This window comes from Propithecus coquereli, unplaced genomic scaffold (assembly GCF_000956105.1).
Source record: "Propithecus coquereli isolate 6110/MARCELLA unplaced genomic scaffold, Pcoq_1.0 Scaffold12, whole genome shotgun sequence".
In the NCBI taxonomy this organism is placed as follows: domain Eukaryota; kingdom Metazoa; phylum Chordata; class Mammalia; order Primates; family Indriidae; genus Propithecus; species Propithecus coquereli.
In genome coordinates, this window is record NW_012136080.1 from 15,601,945 (window position 1) to 15,626,410 (window position 24,466).

General features: G+C 37.6%; 1 protein-coding gene across 2 annotated transcripts in view; it reads right to left on the reverse strand.

Moving 5' to 3' along the window:
• COPB2 (coatomer protein complex, subunit beta 2 (beta prime)) overlaps positions 1–11,379 on the reverse strand; it is a 31,904-nt gene extending 20,525 nt beyond the window's left edge. For both annotated transcript variants that reach the window (XM_012664086.1, XM_012664079.1), the window contains exons 1-5: positions 11,261–11,379; positions 6,145–6,282; positions 2,869–2,955; positions 2,543–2,669; positions 1,549–1,697 (exon numbers count right to left, since the gene is read on the reverse strand). In XM_012664086.1, coding sequence (XP_012519540.1) covers positions 1,549–1,697; positions 2,543–2,669; positions 2,869–2,955; positions 6,145–6,282; positions 11,261–11,263 — 504 coding nt within the window. In that variant the 5' untranslated portion in view covers positions 11,264–11,379. The remainder of the gene's footprint in view (positions 1–1,548; positions 1,698–2,542; positions 2,670–2,868; positions 2,956–6,144; positions 6,283–11,260) is intronic.
• Between the last annotated feature and the right edge of the window lie 13,087 nt (positions 11,380–24,466).

Consider the following 24,466-nt stretch of genomic DNA (forward strand, 5'->3'; position numbering starts at 1 on the left):
GAGCTTTATCTTTTTTACTGAGTGCCTACCACATAGGAGGCCCTGTGGGGAGTATATATAAACAAACGTTTACTGCTTACTGTATACAATAAACTTTACTGGAACCAAAGATAAAATAATTCTTATTCTCAAGATAAACCTAATTTAGTGAAGAAAGTTTAAAACTAAGTTCAAAGTTTCCAACTTATGTTAAAAGTAAGGACAATCCTATGAAAAGGAAAAAAAGGTCAAAACCCTAAGGTATTCAGACATATAACATATTATGCAAGTTAAAAGAAAACTAATAAAAATGTTATATAGATGTAATCAAACATGTGTAAGCGAAAGTTAATTTGATTTTAAATCTATACATATAGAGATATTTTAATTAATTAATTAATTTATTTATTTATTTTTAATAGAGATGGGGTCTTGCTCTTGCTCAGGCTGGTCTTGAACTCCTGAGCTCAAGCAATCCTCCTGCCTTGGCCTCCCAGAGTGCTAGGATTACAGGCGTGAGCCACCATGCCCGGCCAAGATATTTTTAACATTATGATGGAAAGGAATATGACTGCATTCACAGCAACATGTATTAAGCATCTAGTACAGGCAAGACACTGTGCTGTTTGTTACTGAATGTCTGTTTGGGCGAAGACAGTGACACCCAGTTCCTGCCCTAAACATCCAACATTTCACAGGATAAAGATTTCCAAAAACACATTAATTAAGATTCAATGTGAGAAAGGCTGTAATAGAGGCAAAAAGCAATGGAAGGAATGGGATGAGTATAACTGGCTCTGTCTAGAGGTGAAGGAGATGTCTGACAAGAGCTTCTCAGAGTAAATATTTGAGCTAAACCTTGAAAGCTGAGTAGCTCTCCAGAGAAAAATAAATCAAAATAGAAATAAAATAAAGAGAATGCAGAAGAAACAGTTAAATAAGGTAAAGTTCTGTGAACATTCATGGCATCTCTAGAGGATGGTCAGTAGACCAAGGTTTTAGGAGATGTCTTATAATATTAGCCCAAGCTAGTCTTGGAAATCCTTGTATTCCATACTAAGGCACTTGGACTTTATCCTTAGATTGGGAACTGACAAGACAGAATCTATGTTTTAGAAAGATAATGACAGCAGTATGGGAAACTAGAATAAGAGAGAGAGAATGGAGGCAGATGAAATTTAAATATATAAAATAGATCAATAACGAGTGGAGGTCAATGAATACACTAAAAGGAGAGGAAAGCAGTAACCTAAAAAAGATATTGGTGTTTTTCTTATTTTGGGTTTCTGAAGGCTACACAAATTTTACAACATGTTGCTTCCACACAGACAAATGCTCCTGCATTAAGAGCACTGGGTTGCCACAATATTTTTCTACACAAAACATGTCCTTCTGGACTGAAATTAGAAGTCTTATTTTGACTTCAAAATAAGCTTTTGAGAAAAACTCTCAAAATAAGTTTTTAGAAAAACTTCTAAGACAGGAATAATTGGCCAGCCTGTAGTAAAATGCCTAAAACAATTATATGTTACTGACAATGATAACTGACACAAAAAGTAGACACCCTACCTTGATGGTCCTGTCCAAAGATGCACTGGCAAACTGATTATTATCTTTGGGGTTGATCACAATCTGCATTACATAATGGGTGTGTCCTTCAAACACTTGTGAGCAAGACCATTTTTTATCCCAGTCCCAGAGCTTAATAAGCATATCATCTAGGCCAAAAGAAAGTCTCAAGTTAGGTGCAATTTCTATTTTTTTTTCCATTTCAGAACTAAGACACAGAGTCTTCGTGCCTTTTAAGGCAGCAAACCTAACACAAATCATACATTCCATGACTTACAGAAACAGAATCAAAACTAAATAGATTTTTTAAAATCCTTATCTATCCTATGAATAAACTTAACTCTCTATTAAAGTGGAGATAAATAAAATAGATTAACAGCAAATATAAAAATTTTGTGAAAAAATTTAAGAAAAATTCAGTGAGCTTTAAAGAATCACAAAAGAGTAATATGTTTGATTAGAATCTAAGTATGACTGAATAATGATGGCAACGACTAGAGAACAAGCATTTGCTCTTATTGGTTTAAAAAAGTTTTGAATTACATCTCAATTTTTAATTTAAAAATGTTTCAAAGAGCTATTACCAATTCAGTGCTACTTGTTTTAATTGCCCTCCAAAAGGTCCACTGTTTTATACATAATACTAAGGAGCAAACTAATTTGAATATAAAGATAAAACTGACTAGGGTCTATGACAATCTGCCAAAAACTCATTCACCAGGATGCAAATGAGCTTTCTGTTTAGCAGATGTTTAAACATCTAGACCTTCAGGTCTTTCCTGACAATAGAGCAACTGCTATACAAATCCTAAGTATAGCTGATATTTTATTGATAAGCAAGCAGCATCAATAGCACAGTAATGGATCTAAATAGTTTAAAGGCTGCCTGGAATTAGAACTCTACTTATAACGGAAGTTAGAAAATATCATGTCTCACTGAATGAAAACGAATTACCCAAAGAGATGCACATGACCAAAAGAAGTCATCTCTTACCACTGCTAGTTAGAATGAAAGGCTGGGTTGGATGAACAGCGATACAGCGAATGTAGTCTGAGTGTGCTTCGAACATATGGACTCTCTCCAGAGTATTGTAATTGAACACTCTAATCTGCATGTCATCCTAGAATGGAAATTTTAAAACCATCATCACTGTTATGAAGTAAATTGTATGAAAAACTATATTATAGGCTCAAAGAATGAAGTTCATATTTCAAAATACTGCACTGATAAAACAAATCAGGAATCAAAATTCTGCAACTAATTTACATAATCACTGAGCAATCCAGAAAATGGAATTAGAGATTCATATAATCACTCACCGCTCCTGTCACAACCCAATTCTTCCTTGCAACAAACTTTGCAGCGCGAACAGGAAGATCACACACTTCGAATGTCTTCACCAATGTCTTTAAATTTTAAGAAGAATATACACATTGAGTTATGAGAGAATATCTGAAAAATCTATTCTGCTATATTTAATACATCCAATTATTTAGATCACTTATAATTTTGATATGCTCTCAGGCTAAAATATTAAAGCTCAACATTAAAATGAGAAAAAAATACACCAATCATCTTTTCTTTAATAGATTCAAAACTAAAATACTTTTAGAAGATAAGAGAAAGCAATGTCCACAAGATGTTATTCCAGATCTTCTGTGCTCTGGCCCTTCCCTCCCTCTCTAGCCTCTCACCTTTGGCTACCCTCAGTCTCACCTCTGTGCCTGTTTCCTCTGCCTGGAAAACTCACCCATGGAAACTTGTACTCCTCTTTTGCAATGTAGTAACTCATAATTATGTGTTTAATGTCAATCTTTCTTGCTATGCTAAGGGCAAGAATCTTGTTCACTACTGTATACTGAGAGCCTAGAACAGTGGCTGGTACACAAGTAGTACATGATAAGTCTTAGTATTTGTTGAATGAATTGGCTCTTAATTTCTTCTTTTTAAAAGTAAAGCCCACAGAAATGGCTCATAAACAAGGTACGATTCTTTTGCATGCTTTAACAGTATGATTCCATACGAATGCTATTTATTTCTTTTAGCAAAACATAAAAACACAGTGATTTATACATTCCTTCAAGATGCTTGGAGTGGAATTATATACAAAGGATAAAGGCAGAAAACTAGGAGACCCTCCTAGAAAGAGCAGAGATAAATGCACCTCTTTGTCCTCCCTTTTTGATGCCTTAAAAGTCTGAAACTCAAAGTATCATTTTTCAATCCCTCTTTTTGTACTAGAAAGCAACAATGAAATAACTAAAGAACCCAATACAATCTTACTGATTAACCACGTACACTAAAAAAAAGAATAGGGACTGGGTCAAAACTGTTGAGCCTACTCTGACTTTCCATGCCAGACTTCAAATACTCTTCAGACAAAGACTGAATGAATGGGGACATCAGCTCCAACCTGTACAACCGCTACAAGCTGACCATGACACAGACAAGGAGATCAGACAGAACATGCAATCCATAAGACAGCAGAAAAATCCACAAAAGCTCACGAGGAGCCAAGAAATCCAGGGTTCTGGTGAGCAGTAACAATAAAGCAGCTGCAGAACAGTCCTGGTTCCACAGCACATACGTTCTATGGCTGACACGAATGACATGAAAAATGACCTCCCTGCTCTAGAAGCCAAACAATCTAAAGAGTAGGGAAAGCTATATATTCAGTACATAAAAATAACCAATGTAGGTTAGGAAAGTAATGACTAATACTTGTATAGTACTTTATAGATCTCATACACAATTTTATCTAATTTTATTTGACCCTTTTGACAATCCTATGATGCAGGGAAGGCAAAAATTTCACCTTCATCTTAGATAAATAAATGGAGGATGAGCTTGCCCACATAATTTTATTAGCAAGTTGGCTTCAAATTATAAAATACTGGCTTTCGTAAAAACCCTTTGCATCCATCACTTCAAAGAATATATATCTCCTCATCTGAAATTCAAGCACATGTGAATTTCAGTCCAAAAACCTCTTTGGCTCTCTCAAGAATTTTGCTCTCAATATACATGAGTGGTAAATAACTCCTGTTGGTGATAAATACAGGGAAAAAAGCAGGGAGAACCAAAAATAGATCAATCATTCAACAAAGACTTACAATCTACCATGAGCCTGACATTGTGTCAGGTGGTACCCCATGCATTGGAGCAAGAGTGGGAAATGAGACTAGGGCAATCCTTGTTTATATATAGAACCTCCATTCTTGGAGGAAAGAAGGAAATTAAACACAAAATTACCAATGAGATGAGTTATGAAAGGGGAATCAGATGGTCTTGTAAGAGGGCATGGAAAGGTACAAAAGAGAAAAAGGAGGCAAAGTGGATGACACAGACAAAGCAGAGCTATCTTATGGTAAAGTCTAGGGAAAGAGAAGGGAAATAACCTGGGCCTGAGAGCATATGACAGTCGAGTGATACAGCTGAGAGATGGGCAAATGGAGCTAATAGAGGGAATCCCTAGGAAGAATTAAGGGGGAGAGGATACCAACATATCTGTAAAACATAAAATCAAAAAGGTTTTAAACATCTGGATGGAGGACTAGACCAAAAAAGCCAATTGGTATGTATATAATCTGTATCAAAGCAAAAGGAATTCACAAGATCTGAAATTGCAGAGAAAGAAATTCTGAACTAGTCAATGTGTATTATTCATTAGTTCAACAAATAATTATTGAGTACTTGTTATATGCCAGGTTATGTTATAGGTACTGGGATATAGCAGAAAGCAAAATGATAAAATGTCACCGATGGGGTCTTGGTTTTGTGCACAGCCATTATTGTTTCATTATAGTAAGTATAAGAGTGTAAAGGAGTTTTTAGGTTTACTCCTAACCTTAGTTTCCTAATCCTATTTTTGCCATCTTAAATTCCTCAAATGTGAATTTTATCTAGATTTCAAGAACTTAACTTTGGATTTGGAGGATAACTGCTATATAATCAGACACAAAACTGTATGGTATAGTGCTAGCTTTATGTTTTATACTCTGAAAGAAAAAGATTAAAGATGACCTAGAAAGACTGGAAAATATGAAATAAACTAATTTGAAGGATATGTTATTTACTCAGGTGAAACAGAACATGACAAGCATTTAAGGCAGATAATCTGTAAGATGCAAACTATCACATGTAATCAAAAGTTGACTGTAAATATTCCCCTAATATAATCTGTAATCTGTATGGCTGGTTGAAAGTTATCTGCATAGCATTACATTGAGTATTTGGGGTAAAATAAATAAAAAATCTCACATTTACGGTAGAATATTCACTGAATGGAAATTTAACTATTAAATACTTTAGAGCAAGTGATCTTTTTATTAGGATCAGTTTGCTCAATTTCGAGAGTAAATACTACCGAAATCAGAGTTGTTTTATTTAAATATTTAATAACATACCTAGAACAAATTCTCCCACAAACTATCCCCCCATAAATGTTAGTTCTTCCATATTTAAAATACTTTGTACCAATTTATTTGAGAAAGCAGTTTGCAAATAACTATGGGATTCTGTGATATTTCTTCTCTTTCATTATGAACACAGGCTAACAGTATTTTATTAGCAATGAAGTCCTTAAAAATTCTTACCTGTGTTTCATGATTCCAAACGCACACACTGCCATTGTAAAGACTTGCCAACATCCATGGCTCTGTAGGATGCAAATCCACACTCTTAACTCGGTCAGATCGAGCAGTTAGCTTTCTTTTAATATCAAGTCTCAGAGGCTAAGGAAAAACAATATTAAAAAATTAAACTAAGCCAAATAAAACATGTTTAGGGTCTTAACTAAAAACAGTGCGTTAATAGGCCTACAAAACAATTCAGTTTTTACTTTGCTAAATTACAGACACAGTTTCAAGTCTAACACATCTATTTCTCTTCATTCATGCATACAAAAAATGAGACTATTTAAAATTTTAAAATTTACAGCAGTTCTAAAATTTTTTGGTCCAAGGACTCCTTTATACTCTTTAAAATTTTTGAGGACCCTGAAGAGCTTTTGCTAATGTGGGTTTTATCTGTTGACATTTTACCATGTTAAAAATTAAAACTGAAACAACTTTAAAATATCATGTATTAATTTATTTTCAAGTAACAAAAATAAACTCATTACATGTTAACTAAAATAACGTATTTTTATGACAAATGTTTTCAAAAGAAATTTAGTAAGAAGAGTGGCAACATTTTACATTTCTGTAAAACTCTTTAAAATCTGACTTAATAGAAGACAGGTTTCTCATATCTGCTTCTGCCTTCAATATGTTGTGATATGATGTTTTGGTTGATATATAACAAAAAATACCTGGCCTCACAGATATGTAGTTGGAAAGAGAAGAATATTTTAATAGTTTTTTCAAATAGTAGGATATTCTTTGAAGCTTGAGAAGTGGTAGTTTCTTGAAGGTTACTTGCAATGTGAAATCTGAAACCATATCAATAAACTGCTTTTGCTTTTTTAGATTAAAATACATTGGTCTATTCTGTACTTTGAATGGATCTTTCACTCATGCATGATTTTACAACATCAAGCAATGGTCATTTGGAAAATGTTGATTCACTGAGTTATGCAGATCTTCTAAATGTTGACACATCATTATAACTATATTTTATAAAAAATATTACATTCATTAATATCACCACCTATCTCAATTGATAAGCTATTAAGCACTGGAAATCTGTAAAGTTCAGTGATAGTTTTCTAAAATTTTAATTTTTACTTGAAATCTTTAATTTTATCATCAGTAACAAATACTTTCAGGGACCAATTAACTTCTTTCAGTTTTTAAACACTGTCTACCAAATAAACAAATGTAACCACAGTTTTTCATTGTCTTAAGTAAAGATCACAACTTAACTACAGACATGTTTTTCCTTGAGAAAACCATCACAGAACAGCTTTATGAATACTCCCGATTTCATTACTCAGAGTAGTTAAAAGATATATACGCAAGTGTAGAGATGTAATAAAATTAATAACTTTTACTCTTTCATCAATAACATTCTTAAATCAAACAGTTATTTTTTTGTTCCGTTTCACTTTTTAGAGACAAGGTCTCCCTATGTTGCCCAGGCTGGTCTGGAACTCCTGGCCTTAAGCAATCCTCCTACCTTGGCCTCCCAAAGTGCTGGGATTGCAGGCATGAGCCACTGCACCTAGCTTTTAAAAAAATTGTACAGCAATGAAGAACATACTGTCAGAACAATTTGGTGCCGCTGCACCAGCAGTTTTACCTTCCATTACTTTTACATCACCAGTGCAAATATAGCATAGTGAAAAGGGCCAATAGCATCTTACTATTAGGAAAATGGTTTTAATCTGTAGAGCTCTGGAAGGAGTATCAGAGACTCATAAGGGATCACAGACTACACTTTGAAAACCTGTGGTTTATAAAATATTTAGTAAATAAATTTAAAATATCTATTAAATTGCAATTTTGTGTTCATGTCATTAGTGCCATATCAGGAAATATTCTAAAGAATTGTTATTCATGAAGTGCTAGTAACCTTAAATCATAATATTAAATTGATTTCTTCAGAGAAAAGTAGATTTATTTTAGCAAAAATATTAGTAAATGCTTGGTAATGTAATGTGTGATAACAATAATAATGTGTGAAGGCCTTTGGAGTCAAATGGGAATGTCTGAAATATTTTAATGGATTTACATCACAGAAACCTACTGAAATTGGAACAATTTAAAACAAAAACAAAAATATTCTCTCAAGTCAGAATATACTAATAGTTTAAAACAGCCCCTTTCAAGCCAGATTCTTCATCTGAAGCACAGAACAGAAAATAACTGGACTAACTATCTTCTCCATTCTCCCAAGGATGCCACTCTAGGAGAAAAGTTAATTCATTATATAAAATGATGCCTTAAGGCAGTAGGCTTAATTCTCTCTTGGAGGCAGGTTGAGAAAAACTAATTTAAAATACATTTCCCCTTCAACAGGTCTTAAATACAACCTAAAAGCTTATCTGGAAGTTAAATTACTGTCAAATCTTTACTGTCGTGATCTTCTAGGATGATCATGAATGGGACAGAAATTTAAGGTTACTTTTGAACATAAAATGAAGATCTAGCAGAGATAATTTCCTAAGACAAAGCAAACACTTCACAAGGCTTTTATTCATCTCTTTTTGGATCTCTATCAAATGTGGGTCTTTGACTACTTCAAACCTTGTTCTTACTTCTATCCACACCTCCTTCACTTTTAGCAACAATCTTTACCTCTCTCTTACTTTACTTTAAAAGATCAGAGTTCTCTGGCTCTTCTCATCGATTTCCTCAAAAATGTTTCCACTGTTCTCTCTTCCTATCTCAAATTTTCTACTTTCAAACCATCATCTGTGCATTCCTTGTCAGTTCAGGGAAGTGAGACCTTTTACTTCTTTACTTCATCAATTTCTGAATTTTGCCCCATTAATTACTACCACAAATTTTAACTCCTTTTTCTCTTCAGAGCTGACACATACAAAATGTCTATTATGTGCCAGGAACTACCATGGAGTTTTCATATAAGCCAGTACATCTCACACTCCTGGATACTTACAAATTGTGTACATTTTACCCTTAATACATGTTTTAAATTTTTGATTATTGAGTAAAAGTGATGCTCCAGAAGGTGGGCCAGGGAACTCTGAGTAACGCCAGTACAACTACATACTTCCAAAGCATAAATCTCAGTTTATGAAGCACAGGCAAGAGCTCTTGTGATAATACTTCTCCCAACATTTAAGTGACTACTTTAATAAGACAACGTACTAGGTGCTTTGGGACAACAATAATTAAGATGCTCATACTGTATCCTCAATTCTAAATGTCTCCTTACATCTTCCAAAAGGTAGGTGCATTAGGATTCAGCTTAAATGCCACTGCCACCAAATAAGACTTTTCTGATTATCCTAGCCTTAAGTATTCTTTCCTAGGGGATCCCATAAGATTTCATTTTAACCACTGATGATACATTTATGTGCATATGTCTTCCTGCTTTCTAGAGTAGATGCTTCTTAAAGGCATGGTCATTACTTATACATGTCTTTATCTCCACAGCACCTTTTATGTTTGGGTATGGGGGTTTAAGGACAGACACTATAACACAGGACTAGAGAGTCATGATAGATTCAAATTTCAGTTCTACCACTCATTTCAAATGTGCAAAAGTGGGCAAGTTGACTTAACCTCTCTCAGGCTGGACTTGTGTGAAACAGACTTAATACTCTTATTATTGACCTCTTAGTGTTCTGAGAATTAAATTCAGAATTATGCAGTTAGAGCAGTGTCTGACCTATAGTAACCACACCATAAGCATTACTGTAACTCTATCCCCCAGCTGTTGAGAGAATCAGGTGGCAATTGTTTAGCAAAGTGCATGGCACATAGTAAATATTCTATGGTAAATGAGCAAATGAGTAAATTCATATTTTGTGTTTCACATAAAAGATTTAAAATATATTAAAGAGAATGAGAGTAATATTTCATTATTAAAATATATTTTTTAAATGTAAAGACTGCAAAAGAAAACTAAATTAGGCAGATCTAAGGGCCTTTTCCAAAAAGTCCATTACTGTAAGCACAGCAGATCCAAATTAGAGCAGGTCGTGAGTAACATGAAGTGGTATAATAAAGAGAACTGACGTCTTGTTCAGGTACTGTTAACCTGCGGTCCCAAGAAAGTCCATGGATGAAGAAAGGGTGGGGAGAGGTGTCTGTGAGTGAACACACTAAATTTTATTCGAAAAGGTGTTTCTATGTGGCATTTTTCTAGGGATATTCATAACTTTCATCAGTTTCCCCAAGGGATCAACCTGTTCCTAGTTCCAACTTTGCTACAATTAGCCTTATACAAACTTAAAGCTTTTTTTTTTTTAAACTGCCGATGAGGGACTGGATTTATTAACCCCTAGGGTCTTCAAGTTCCAAAATCTTTGATTCTGTGTTTTATAACAAGTAAAACTTAAAAAGGCAGGAAAATGTTTAAATATAAAATACTGAAAAGATATTCTTACATTATCGTATTTTTTATTATTATAGCACTCTTGTGTAAAGTATTTTAGGACATTTTTGAGAGTGAGGATGATAATAAAAACATGCTGTCATGACTCCTATTCCAGCCATTGTATTTGCAAATGCAGAAAAGCACACCAGCCAGTAAACGCCCCCCCCCCCAAACGCACTTTCCTTTTCTCCCAGAAACCTAAGCTGCGATTCCAAAACATTTGAAATTCCATTTTTGATTCCATATACATTTTTTCCCCTGGGCATCTCTGCTTAAGTTCGTAGTTTGTGGTCAGCGCACACTATTCCAAAAACAAACCCAACAGGAGTACATGATTAGCTCTGTTTTAAGAGCAAAATGAAGTAGTTTTGCCAAAGCCTCCTACCGAGTTCAACGTTTTCGGCCTCTTGTATTTCCCCACACCACCGACTCCGTTGCACACCGCAGGAGCTCGGGTAAGCACCGTAAGCGCCAGGGAGTCAGGGACCCCTCACTCGCAGACACTGCCTTCCCAAACCATCCTGGCCTCCTGGGCCCCACCGCTTCCTCCCTTCCACGACTCAAACTGGACCAGGATTCAAGGCCAGAGGCGGCGGCCGTAGCAGGAGCCCAGACCGTTGCTTACCGCAGCCCTCAGTCCAGTAGCCCCAGGCATCACCCGTAGCCGATGGGTCCCCCGATCCCTCCTGCAAGGTCTGGACTTACCATGGCTGCGTCGGTCCGAGCCTGGACGCCCCCACTTGCTAACGAAGAGGCAGGCACTGAGAGACCCACCGACCCGCCGACCGGCTGACTGACGTGGAACTTCCGGGAGGCTACTCTCGCGATAGCCGAGGGCAAGGACGAGAGCGCCTGCGCAAATCCTGCACAGAGCTGGCGATTCCAAGCCCCGCCCCAGTTTCCTAGGCAACGTGGCTATCGAAACCTCCCGTAACCTACCTGGAGGTGGCTGTGGCCTAGATCTCGGAGAGCAGTGGCCTGAGTCTGCTGAGCGTGGACCAGGACTGGAAAACCGAGAGATTAAAAAAGATGAGGAGGCCGGGCACGGTGGCTCACGCCTGTAATCTTAGCACATTGGGAGGCCGAGGCGGGCGGATCGTTTGAGCTCAGGAGTTCGAGACCAGCCTGAGCAAGAGCGAGACCCCGTCTCTACTAAAAAATAGAAAGAAATTATCTGGACAACTAAAAATATATAGAAAAAATTAGCCGGGCATGGTGGCGCATGCCTGTAGTCCCAGCTACTCGGGAGGCTGAGGCAGTAGGATCGCTTGAGCCCAGGAGTTTGAGGTTGCTGTGAGCTAGGCTAACGCCATGGCACTCACTCTAGCCAGGGCAACACAGTGAGACTCTGTCTCAAAAAAAAAAAAAAAAAAAAAAAGGAAAACGAAATTCCTAGTCCCCCCGGATGCTAGCGGCAGGGGAAGCCTATGGCGGAAGCACTGTCGGGCCTCCTCTACTCTGGCTCTGAGGGGAGGGAAGAGGGAAACAGAAGGCGAAACTAGACGAACGTGCTCTGTACAAGGCCTACAGCGTTCGCTGGGGGCGCTGGACTCCGGGCTGAGCTTCAGGCCTTCGAGGTCGGAGGGAGGCCTAAGAGCCCTCAGTTCTGGACCTCTCCGGGAGACGGGACTACTCAACCTACTCAACCGCGTATGATTGCCTTTTATTAGCCATCGGATGTGTTATTCATTCAACAAATATTTATCGATCTTTGGCTGTGTGCCAGACATACTTTCCTCTCATATCTTCACATCAAACCCGAATTATCTCCGTTTTACTGGTGAGGAGACTAAGGCTCAAAGAAGTTAAGTATCCCAGCCAAGACTGCATAGTAATTGGTAAAATCAGGATTTGAACCCAGACTGATTTGTCCTCACAGTCCTGTGCTATTTCTACTACAGCAAAATATCTCTTCGTTAAGGTATTGAACTCTACAATAAATGCCTGTGCTGTAGGAGTTGCAAAATAAAGTGCAAGAGCATTTGCCTACTACCCCTCTTTCACATCCCCTCCATTCCTGCCTTTTTTTAAAATTTTTTTTTAAGGAAAACATTGTGGGCAAATAAAACTTGCTGCCCTCTGGCTACATATAAACGTGTATATCTGACTTGATAGAAGCCTTGGAGTCTTTGTAGACCTCCAGATTTTAAGAAAGGCGAAAATACGTGTGTGTGTGTACGTAGTGATATTCAGAGAGAAACATGGATTCTGCATCAAGTTATTTGGCCTTTAGTAGGATTCTTGCACTAACGTGACCTCTTGTGGGCTTTAGTTTTCCTTATCTTTAAAAAAAATCAGGCTGGATGATTTCTAAAGTTCCTTCCATTTCTCCTATCCGGTGTTTCTGTGACATTCAGTAGTAGAAAGGAGAGTGGGTCTGGAACTGGAAATTTTATTGCCAGCAGTGTGATCTTATGTTACGTAAATTTGGACTAATAATTGCATACTTTGCTTACTCAATGGAGTGATTGAGGATCACAAGAGTTAGTTGAAAAATTTACAAATATGAACTATACTCAATTTGCTTGAATAATGTAGCTTCCACCTTTTTTTTTTTTTTTTTGAGACAGAGTCTCACTGTGTTGCCCGGGCTAGAGTGCCGTGTCGTCAGCCTAGCTCACAGCAACCTCAAACTCCTGGGCACAAGCGATCCTCCTGCCTCAGGCTCCCGAGTAGCTGGGACTACAGGCATGCGCCACCATGCCCGGCTAATTTTTTTTTCCTATGTATTTTTAGTTGTCCAATTAATTTCTTTCTGTTTTTAGTAGAGACGGGGTCTTGCTCTTGCTCAGGCTGGTTTCGAACTCCTGAGCTCAAACAATCCGCCCGCCTCGTCCTCCCAGAGAGCTAGGATTATAGGCGTGAGCCACCACGCCCGGCCGGAGCTTCCACCATTTCTGATTCCTGGATACTCTTGCAGGAGGGAGTATCTTTGGATTTGGCACAGTACCAAATAATAGAAAATAAAATGATATATCATCTCTGTTCTCAAGGGTCTCAGTCAGGGATATTTAATCTTTGTATACCACTAGGCACCCAAGGTTTTAGTTGGCTGGTATTGATGTGGGGCTGAGCCCCCAAGTGTCATGCTTAGTTTGACTGTATCTTTTCTCATTTTTCCACTGCAATTAACCAAAATTAAGTCCTGCAATTCTGAACTATAAATTCATTCTTCTTTCAACCATTACATACTGAATTTGTGCTATATACAAAGCACTACACTTAGGTGCTGCCTTAAGACAATACCCACAAAATTTAGTCTTGGATTTTGATTGAAAGAAATTTTAAAGGAATAAAATTTTCAAATATGAACCCAGACTGATATGTCCTCCAAGTTTTGTGCTCTTTCTACTACATCTACTACATAAACTAACATTAAATATTCATGTGTATATCCCAGTGTGTTCAACTGGGTTTAAAATAAAATCTTTTGTTTACTCTATGGTTTAGGGGAGACTGGAAGTTTAGGAAAAATAGCTCTGGGGAAGAAAAGAAATATGGACAAGTTTAGCAAATTAGTAAAGGGTTTCCCAAGAGGTTGATAGCAATTGATCAACAGATCTTAAAGTCTTAGCTGGTCAATTTCTAGGATGGCTGTTTCAATCCTGCCCTTTTGCTGCTACTGGGAGAATTCCAAGTGGAAATTTAGCCAGCAGTGCCTCTCTCAATACCCTTTACACACTCTTCCCTTCCCATCCCCTATCCCCAGCCCTTCATGAGAAGTTGAGGAAGTGTAAATAATTCCTTGAGGAAGAGTCTAGATTTTTTGTTTGTTTTTGTCTTTTAATATACAGGCATCATCATTTAGCAAAGAGGTAAGTAGTAGCATGAATAAGAACCTAGTTTCTCTCTTCGAAGGGGTTCTAACATATAGCAGGAAGGGTCAGTTATGCACAAATAATTGAATACCAGGCATGCTGTGGCTACCTGAAGATAGTACCAATAAAATACTCTGAAGGTAAAATATGGAGAGAGAAGTTTCATAAAGCAGGCAGAATCTGAGGTGGGATTTTTAGATAAAGAGAATATAGTATGTTTGAGGACCAGAAAAAGTCCAGTTTTCTTGGAGAATGGTAATAACTTAGAAGAGCAGTGAGGGAGAAGGTTGAAGAGGGAGGTTGAGGCTAGAACCTGAAAATTTTAAATAGGGAGGAATTGGGCTTTGATTCAGTAAGCAGTTGGGAACCACTGGGCTAGAAATGAAACCTGTTCGTATCTGTCCTCTAGAAGATTTACGTTTTGTTGTTGTATATGACATATTGGAAGTAATGAATTGGGACAGAAAGACTACACAAGTTTAGGGGAAGTGGTTGTAGAAATAAAATAAAATATAAATCAATAATGAAATATAAATCAAATAATAATGAAATATAAATAAACTAACGAAAAACTTTCAAGTGCCCACTATGTACCCACCATTACAATATGTACTTTGCATACTGTAATTCATAAAATAATACTAAAAGATAGGCATTACTTTCTCCAATTTATAGATGAGAAACTGAGGCCGAATTGGTTAAGTAATATGCTCCATGCCATATTGCTCAAGAATGAGTGACAAACCTGAGATGTGAACCTAAGTAATATCTAATGATACTAATGCCCTTTTGCTGGACTGTAATTTCTTCTTTTTTCTGGAGAAGCTAGAATCAACTGGATACACACATGACTTGAGTTTGTTAGTTGAGGGAATGGGAGGGATCCTATTGCTGATGTTTTAAATCTAATGAACCCAGAGGAATATCTTTAATTAGAGAAAGATACGGCGCCAATGAATGACAGTGGAGCTAGTGAAGGAACTATCAGAGAAAGAGAATCAAGAAAAAAGAAAAAGAGAAAGAAATGAAGGTAGTGAAGGAACAATCAGAGTAAGAGACCCAGAAAAACCTGTATGTCAGAGAAGGAAAAGGAAGGGGGAATGTACCAGAGTGACTAGCAGTCTTAGTGGCTTTAGAGAATTAAAGAAGGCTTAGTGTTTGTGAAAACCATTGCTAATGAATTAAACAAATATGAGGACACTGGTAGCCTTCAAATAAGCATTTTCAGTTGAGTAATGCTAGGGGAAGCAAGTTTTCAAAGAATTAAGAAATCATTAGCCGGGCATGGTGGTGCGTGCCTATAGTTCCAGCTACTTGGGAGGCTGAGGCAGGAGGACCACTTGAGCCCAGGAGTTTGAGGTTGCAGTGACCTATGATGATGCCAGTGCACTCTAGCCCAGATGATAGAATGAGACCCTGTTTCAAATATATATATATATATAATAAATGGATGATGAACAAGTAGAGGTTGTGAGTATAAACTATTTTGCCAAGAGATTAGTGATGAAAAGCCAAATGTTAATGTGAGACACATTTCACTGAAAGTGGATTGACTGCTCCTGCATTAATTTATGATAACACTCCAAATAGATACAGGCAACCAAATGGACCTTTGCAGTGTGAGTGGTAACTAGCCAGGCAAATGTCAAGAGAGTATATGCAGAGCATTCAATTTTTTCACAGAACTAAGAATAGTTTAGCATTCCTGGCTGGAAAGTAAGAAGGGGGAAGATTGAGAAATGGTACTAAAAAGGTAGATGGGGCTCAGATCTGCAAGGTTCACGATTGCCAGTTAAAGGAGTCTGGACTTCATCCTGAAGGCTCTGGGGAACCATCGAAGAATGTTAAGTGGGGTAATCTTCGTGCTCCATTACTGATTCATCAATGCAGGTCACTTACTTTCCCTATTAAAGGAAATTTTAAGATTATCAGCTGGATGTCTGCATGAAGTGAATGAAAGTGAAAGTTTTGACCATGTAGTCACATAGCAGCCATCAGCAGACTAAATTGAGTTGGAGAACCACTGAGCTGTCTTCCAAGAAAAATGGAGCTTGTGGTTGCCCAACACTTACAGGCAAATGTTTGAATGATTGCAAAAGCATTGATCAACCACAATGTGCTGTACACTTCATATGATTACCTTCTAAGAATTTTAAATTTGTTAAATTTAGTCCATGCGAGTTTGATATGGGATTCAGGATAGAGAGGATATTCACTTTTGTTTACTAAAAGTGCAAAAGTCCAGACTGTTAGTGTTGTTTTTGACTTGTATATAATTTTACCCTTAAAAATTACATTAATTTCATGTTTTTTAAATAAAAATTTTAGAGGAGTCAGGGTTTAAAGTGAGCTTTACAATGAAAAAGGTGATGTCATAGATGGGAATTGCTGCACATTGTAAATATGGCAGTATAGTTTGGGGAGTTTGTCATGTAGTGATCTCCATAGTGTTCTGCCTGCCTAGGCATTCTGTATCCTGCTCTCCACACATGGGTTACTGACCCTGTGGTAAGTATGACCGGCAGGCTCTGGGTACTTCTCTGTCCCAGGGTGTCTTCTGAAGTGACCTCTTTGGGTCTTAGTTTCATTACCTGCAAAATAATGTTGTACAGCTTGAGCTCCAAAGTCCCTTCCTATTCAAACTTTTTGAGACTTTTGAGTCTGTGATTCTATGTTCCCGTCAAATGAAGTGGATGAGGGGGGAGTGGTTATATGATGTATTTATTAATGGGTGTTTGTTTTTACTTAATTTGTATGCCACCACAGTAGCTTTTCCCACATAGTTCATAACATGCATTACTCTTTTTATCTGGAAGCCACCTTCCATCAGCACATTTTTGGTGAGACTTCATTATGCTTGGAACAAGTCTCTGCAAACCTTAGGGTCCTGGGGCTCAACCAACATTTAACTTTCTTTCCAGGGAAAAGATTTCACAAAGTTTTACATAAGTAAGTTGATAGGTTTAGAGTAATTATGTTTCCTTAAGAATTATGTCCTTGCAAATGACAGTGCTGCATATAAATAAACGAATAATAATGACAAATAGCCTGGATATCTGGCATATAGCAGTTACCTTTAAATTAATTGAAAAAAATTTAATGTAAAAGTGAAATATCTGGAGTGACAAGGCACCACACAGTACAATTTCCATCAAATTGCTTTATTCCACTTTCTTCTAAAGAATTTGTCAGCTCAAGTTGATCTGAGTGCATTACTGAATTTGAATTCAAATGTAGTTCAAGCCCCAAGGTTTAGAAATGAAGTTCTTGGGCTCTGAACTCATGGTATGTGCTTTTATATCTGAAGATGATAATCCAAATCATATTGAGCCGCACTGCTAGAGGACTTTTCATTTAATGTCAAAGCAACTTCACATTGATAGTGCTTGATACATTCACTAAACTCAAAATAAAGCTATTGTCTCTAGAAAGAAGAAATTGTTTCTTTGCTAAATTTGGCCATACTTCGGTACATCTGACATTGGCAATGAACATAGCTATAACTTTATCCTGAAAATGTTTATATATAAAGTGAATGTTACACACATGTAGACAAACAGACATAAGTAAAGTCAATATCTGGGGGAAGTAGAAGAGGATTACAGGTGGTTTTGTTTACTTGTATTTTCTAATCTTTCTATTGTAAATATATACTGTGTAAGAAAGAAAAGAAGTTATTTTAAGCAAATACAAAATACACCAAGGGAACTTGCCATTTTGAAGGAAGCCTATTTTGAATCTGACTATAGCAAAGAAATACTTCTTTATTTTCTGCATAAATCTGGATTTTTATTTTATAAAGCCCACTTAAGGTACAACAAAATGATATAGTCATATCCAGGAATGAATAGTCTGCCAAAAGAGAATGTGAAATCCCTCTCTCCGTGTTTCAAGGCAACTCAGAATCATGTTTCGAGAGAGAAATGGACTTTAAGGGGTATTCCTGGTGGAACTAGACAAGGAAGCAGCTTTGTTGTAAGGTTTAAAGTTGAAAGGGGAAAGGTGAGGCAGATGATCATGGAGCAGAAGAAGGATGAGAGACGATAAGGGGCCTGGTGAGAGGGCTGTAGGCAGGGCTCACATTCAGCTGATGTGTACGGTATTGCCAATGCATGTATTAAAATAGGGAAATCCTTACCTGTTGTTAAATTGCCTCTGCTTTCCACCACCTTAGCTGATCAGGTTCCTCACCTGGGTTTCTCCACAATCCAGCCACTAAAGGGGTTAACAAAAAGCAAAAAATACACAAAAGGATGTAAGAGTTGTGGAGAGTATAGTACGAAGTTCTAACATTGTCATGTCAGGAAGAAATGAATGAAGGAATAGGGTAGGGGGTGCCAGAATCCTGATCCTGTGCAACTGGCCAATATCTGGATTGATACTGGGAATCCTTTCTGATAGATCAGTGCTGGTGCTTAGCATTGTTAAATATTTTGAATGTAAACCCTCCTTGTAAGGTAGGAATAAAGAACTAGGCCTTGATGTTTCAAGAGACGAGGAGGCAATGAAAGGAAAAAGCAGATGTTTTCTACCAATAGACTATATTCACACTAGGGCAAATTTTAAGATAGGCCTGGTTGGTCTCTGTCAGACATCTCCAACCTCTCAGGTACCTCTCCCCTTTTCACCAACTCTGTGTGCCATGTTGGAGCCTTGTTCTACAACATTCTTAAACATAGGTCTGATGGACTTATTACCTTACCCATCACCCATAAATTACAATCAACCAATATGGGTTTTTCAAGCCTCTCCCAGAGTGTACAGAATTTTATAGGGGACCACGCACTAAGAAAAGTGACCAAATTTGCTCTTGAATGGTATTCTTTGTTGTTTTTGCACATAGAATTCTAGGTTAGCACTGATTTTCTTTGAGCACATTAAAGCTATATCATCAGTCTACGCTTTTCTGACTTGCTTCTAAAAAGTCAGTTGTCAGTTGCTCCTTTGAAGATAATTCTTCTTTCTCTGGCTGTTTTAGGATTTTCTGTTTGTTTTAAGTTTCTGCAATTTCCTAAATGATAAGTTGTCTAACCATGGGTTTTATTCTATCCTACTTAGAATTCGCTGGGTCTTGTAAATCTGTCAAGAAGACAGAATAATGGCCAGCAAACATATAAAAAAATGCTCAACATTTCTAATCACTAGAGAAATGCAAATCAAAACCACAATGAGATATCACCTAACCTCAGTGAGATTGGCCTCTATCAAAAAAATCCCAAAACAACAAATGCTGGCAAGGATGTAGAGAGACAGGAGCACTCTTACACTGCTGGTGGGACTGCAAATTAGTGCAACCTCTGTGGAAAAGAATTTGGAGATACCTCAAAGAACTAAAAATAGAAATACCATTCGATCCAGCAATAGCACTATTAGGCATCTACCCAAAAGAGCAAAAGACATTCCGTGATAAAGACATCTGCACCCAAATGTTTATGGCAGCACAATTCACTATTGCAAGGATGTGGAAAGAACCCAAGTGCCCGTCAATCCATGAGTGGATTATTAAAATTTGGTATATGTATACAATGGAATATTACTCAATTATAAGAAACATCAGTGATCTAGCACCTCTTATATTTTCCTGGATAGAGCTTGAGCCCATTATCCGAAGTGAGGTATCACAAGATCAGAAGAATGGGCTCCACATGTACTCGCCATCAAATTGGCACTGACTGATCAACACTGTGGTGCTCACACGGTAGTAATATTCTCCAGGGATTAGGGATTTGGGGGGCTGTAAATTCACAACTAATTGACATGGTGAGCATTGTAGAGGGGGAGGTCATGCCTCTAATCCTCGCTTGGGCGAGGCAAAGACATAAAATGTAACCAAAATGTTTGTGCCCTGAAATTTAAAAAATAAATAAATAAAGTGGGTCTTCTGGTGAGGACTGGAAAACCTGCCAGACAAATTCTAATTCTAAAAAAAAAAAAAAAAAAATGGTGTTTTTCATCAGTTATGATAAATTCTCAATCTCTGTCCTATTCTTTCATTCATTTCTTCCTGACACGCCAATGTTAGACCTTTGTCCTATATTCTCCACAACTCCTACATCCTTTTGTATTTTGGGTTTTTTTTTCTCTCAGTACTGCATTCCAAAGGAAAGGAAATGAGTATGTCAAAGAGATATCTACACGCCCATATTTATTGCAGCACTATTCATACAATACCAAAATATAGAATCAACATAAGTGTCCATCAACAGATGAATGGGTAAAGAAAAAGTGATATATCTATCTATCTATCTATACACACACACACACACACACACACACACATACACAGCAAAATACCATTCAGCCATAAAAAAGAACACAATCCTGTTATTCATGGCAGCATGGATGAGTTTGGAGGACATTAGGTTAAGTGAAATGAGCCAGGCACAGAAGATAAATACTACATGTTCTCACTCACATGTGGAAGCTAAAAAAGTTGATCTCAAAGAAGTAGAGAGTAGAATAGTGGTTACTAGAGACTGGGAAAGGTAGGGGTGGGGGCGATAGCCAGAGGTTGGTTAATAGATACAAAATTACAGCTAGATAGGAGGAATAAATTCTAGTGTTCTATAGCACTGTAAGGTGACTATAATTAACAAAAATTTATTAATACACTTTCAAAGAAATAAAAATGCAGCTTTTGAATGTTTCCAACACAAAGAAATGATAAATGTTTGAGGTAATGGATATGCTAGTTACTCTGATTTGATCACTACATCTTGTATACATGTATTGAAATATCACATTGTACCCATAAATATGTACAATTATTATGTGTCAATTAAAAATAATAATAAAAGCAAAAAAAAAAAGAATGGGCCAGATTTCAGAAGGAAGAGATATTAATAACAGTTGGCCATGTGTCACAGAGTTCGGTGCTTTTCATTCAACAACCCTGAAAGTATCCCCATTTTATTAGATGAAAAATATGGTGGTCACAAAGGTTAAATAACTTGCCCAAGGCCACAATATGTTGGTAGAGTTGACCACAAACCCAGACGAGTGTTGTAAGGTTATAGCTATACCTATGATAAAGGCGATGTTAAGTTAGGTAGGCTCCTATAGCATTAATTTAAATGAGCACTCAGTAAATACCAGTTCCTTTTTCTTATTTCTATATTGTATCTCCTATAGCACCTAACTCAGAAATAGATGTCTAATAGCAGGGTCAAAAAGAAGTGGGCTAGAGCTGCAGTCCCCAACCTCTCCCTTCCTCTGCCCCCCACCCCCACCATGGGTACCAGTCTGTGGCCTGTTAGGCATTGGGCTGCACAGCTGGAGGTGAGTGGCAAGCAAGTCAGCAAAGCTTCATCTGTATTTACAGTTTTACAGCTGCTTCCTGTAGCTCACATCTCAGCTCCCCTCCTGTCAGAGCAGTGACAGCATTAGATTCTCATAGGAGCACAAACCCTACTGTAAACTGTGCATTGGAGGGATCTAGGTTGTGTCTCCTTATGAGAATCTAACGCCTGATGATCTGAGGTGGAGCTGAGGCGGTGATGCTAGCACTGGGGAGTGGCTGCAAATACAGATTACCATTAGCAGAGAGGTTTGACTGCACAATAAATGTAATTCACTTGAATCATCCTGAAACCATCTCCCAACCCCCACAACCCTGGTCCGTGGAAAAATTGCCTTCCAATGCAAATCCCATGTAAAGATTCTTAGCCTGACTTCTATTGCTGAGGAGCTGAAAATAAGGTCTTCACCAGGACTCAAACCTACTCATGGTAACCCTGACTATAAATATTTATTGTTTTCCAGAAAACACTAATTTTTCTTAGAAAATATGTACATATATATCCACATATGTCTATAATATAAATAATATTATATACATAGTATTATTTAAGTAAAAATTTAGATATCACAGGGGAGTAGTTCTTTATTTTTTTAAACTCATTTACAGCTGATGTGTTGTTTAGGCTTCCCAGTATGCCCTTCCTATATTGGAGAATTCCCCGTCCCCTGGAGACTTGAGCTTGTAAGGGGCCATGTGGCCTCAGTACAACCTGTAAAGTGCTCCTGCCCAAACTAAATCTTGACAGGCTGGTCAGCTCGTGACAATTTGCAGCATAGTCACAGCACAGAGGGCATGCTCAGGGCAGGGGAGTGCAATAGCATCAGTGGAGACCTGGGGTAGAGACACCTGCAGTACCTGCGGTGCCCACAGCACTGTGCTGAGCAAACAGATCCTGTGGTAGGATCATGGCTATGTCTTGTTCCCCAGCTAATAACTTCTTATACATACCTTTTAGGCTTAAGTTTTCCAGAGTCTGTGTCTACTGTTTTTAATGCTCCAAATGTCACGTTGATTTTAATGATAGCCAAAGCAAGGTTAGGATAGCAAGTAGCCATTCCAAATTGGACTTGGGTTTGATTATCGTTTATGAAAATAATGCTCTTTGCTCTCTAGATATATAGGCTGCAAGAAAACAGTCAGAATCAATCATCAAACCAGGCCTGACCTTTGGCTCTGTGCGGCTCAGTTGGTTTCTTGGCTCATTTCTTATTTTATCTAAAGCCAGGTCACACTATCCAGATGGAATGTTCATAAAAACCAAAGCCTTAGTGTGAACATTTTCTTTAAGGTCAAGGTAATTTACAGTCTGTCTAGAGAGGCTTTTAGAGACGTAGAATGTGACTGTAATCCACAATGCACTCTCATTACCCTTCTCTCCTATTAGAAATTGATTTTGGCAAGATTCCTTCAGGTGGAAAGTGACTCTGTCAGCAATTGTTGTTTCTTTTTCACACATTGGGGTTCCCCCCACCAAAGTATTAAAGCCTCTTTAGTGTTCCTTTAGGAGAGGTTAAATACAGTTATCACTAACATTTGGAATTTCATATCTGTCTGCTTTTTCTATTGTGCTTTGCTCCTTGAGCAAATCATGTGGAGTGGAAGATCTTTTCCTGAAATTACCTGAACTTGGCTACTGTGTGTGCTAGGTGACCCTGAAGGAAAATGCTGTCAAACAAGGCACTTAGCCCCAGCTGTGGTTGACAGCACACATCTTTCTTTCTCCCTGCCATGTGGATCTCTCTTGTACTTTAGGAAGACCTAACACTAACACTGTCACCAAACTATTTCTGACACCTTGTAGCTTGACTCTAGACAAGCCCAGAGAACATGGCCTCCTTCAGTAGATAAGTCAAGCTGACAAAGAGAATGATCAACTCATCTTCATATGTGGCCATTAGAGTTCCTGTAACTTTCAGGGTATTGTGTAGTATCTTTTAATAGAGCCCATAGTGCTCAATTCTTAATACAGTGCTTTTTAGCCTGTTTAAATTCATGCCCTCCTTGGTTAAATATAAAAATTCTTCCACCCCATATATTGAACATTACATCTGTTACGGATTTCTAGATAATAAATGTTAAGTTTAATCTTATTTAAACTTATTCTTTATTTTTAAAGTTTCCAAATATGGAGGCATATTGAATATGCCTTGAAAAAATGAAGCAGTGCTGAAAAGTTAAGTCTGGGCAAAAGAAAAAAAACATGAAGTAGGCTCCATGGAGATTTGGGTCAGCCTGTATAGGAAGCAGGCTCCTGGTTAACAGCCATGGATTATGGCAAAACTGCAGTGTGGTGGATGCAACAGCCATTTTCAACCTTCTTCTCCTTATTGCTGTCTTCTTTAAGCACTCACTAGCTTTTCCATATTTCCTTGTAGTGAGGAATGGACATATGACATAGTTGTTTTAGCAGTGAGATGGGAGTAGACATCTGCTGGTGGGGCTGGGGGGAGTTCTGGGAAAACCTTTATTTACAGAATAAAGAGGACACACCTAGCTGGCTCCATCTCTTCATGCCTTCTTCTTGACTTGGAGAAGTTTGCTACCTGTAACAACCTCAGTTTTTCAGTGTCAAATGGTAGTAATACCTAACTTATAGATTGATGCAAAGGTGATAAAGATAACATATTTGAGATGAGAATACCTTTTAAAAATATTAAACTCAATTTTTTTGGCACTTTGTATTTCCTTTTGCCCTTTGTGCTACAACTTCTCACAATCCTTTTATTCATGGTGCTATTCTACAATGATTATCCCAGGGATGAGATGTACTGGTGAAAACAGATATACAAAGAG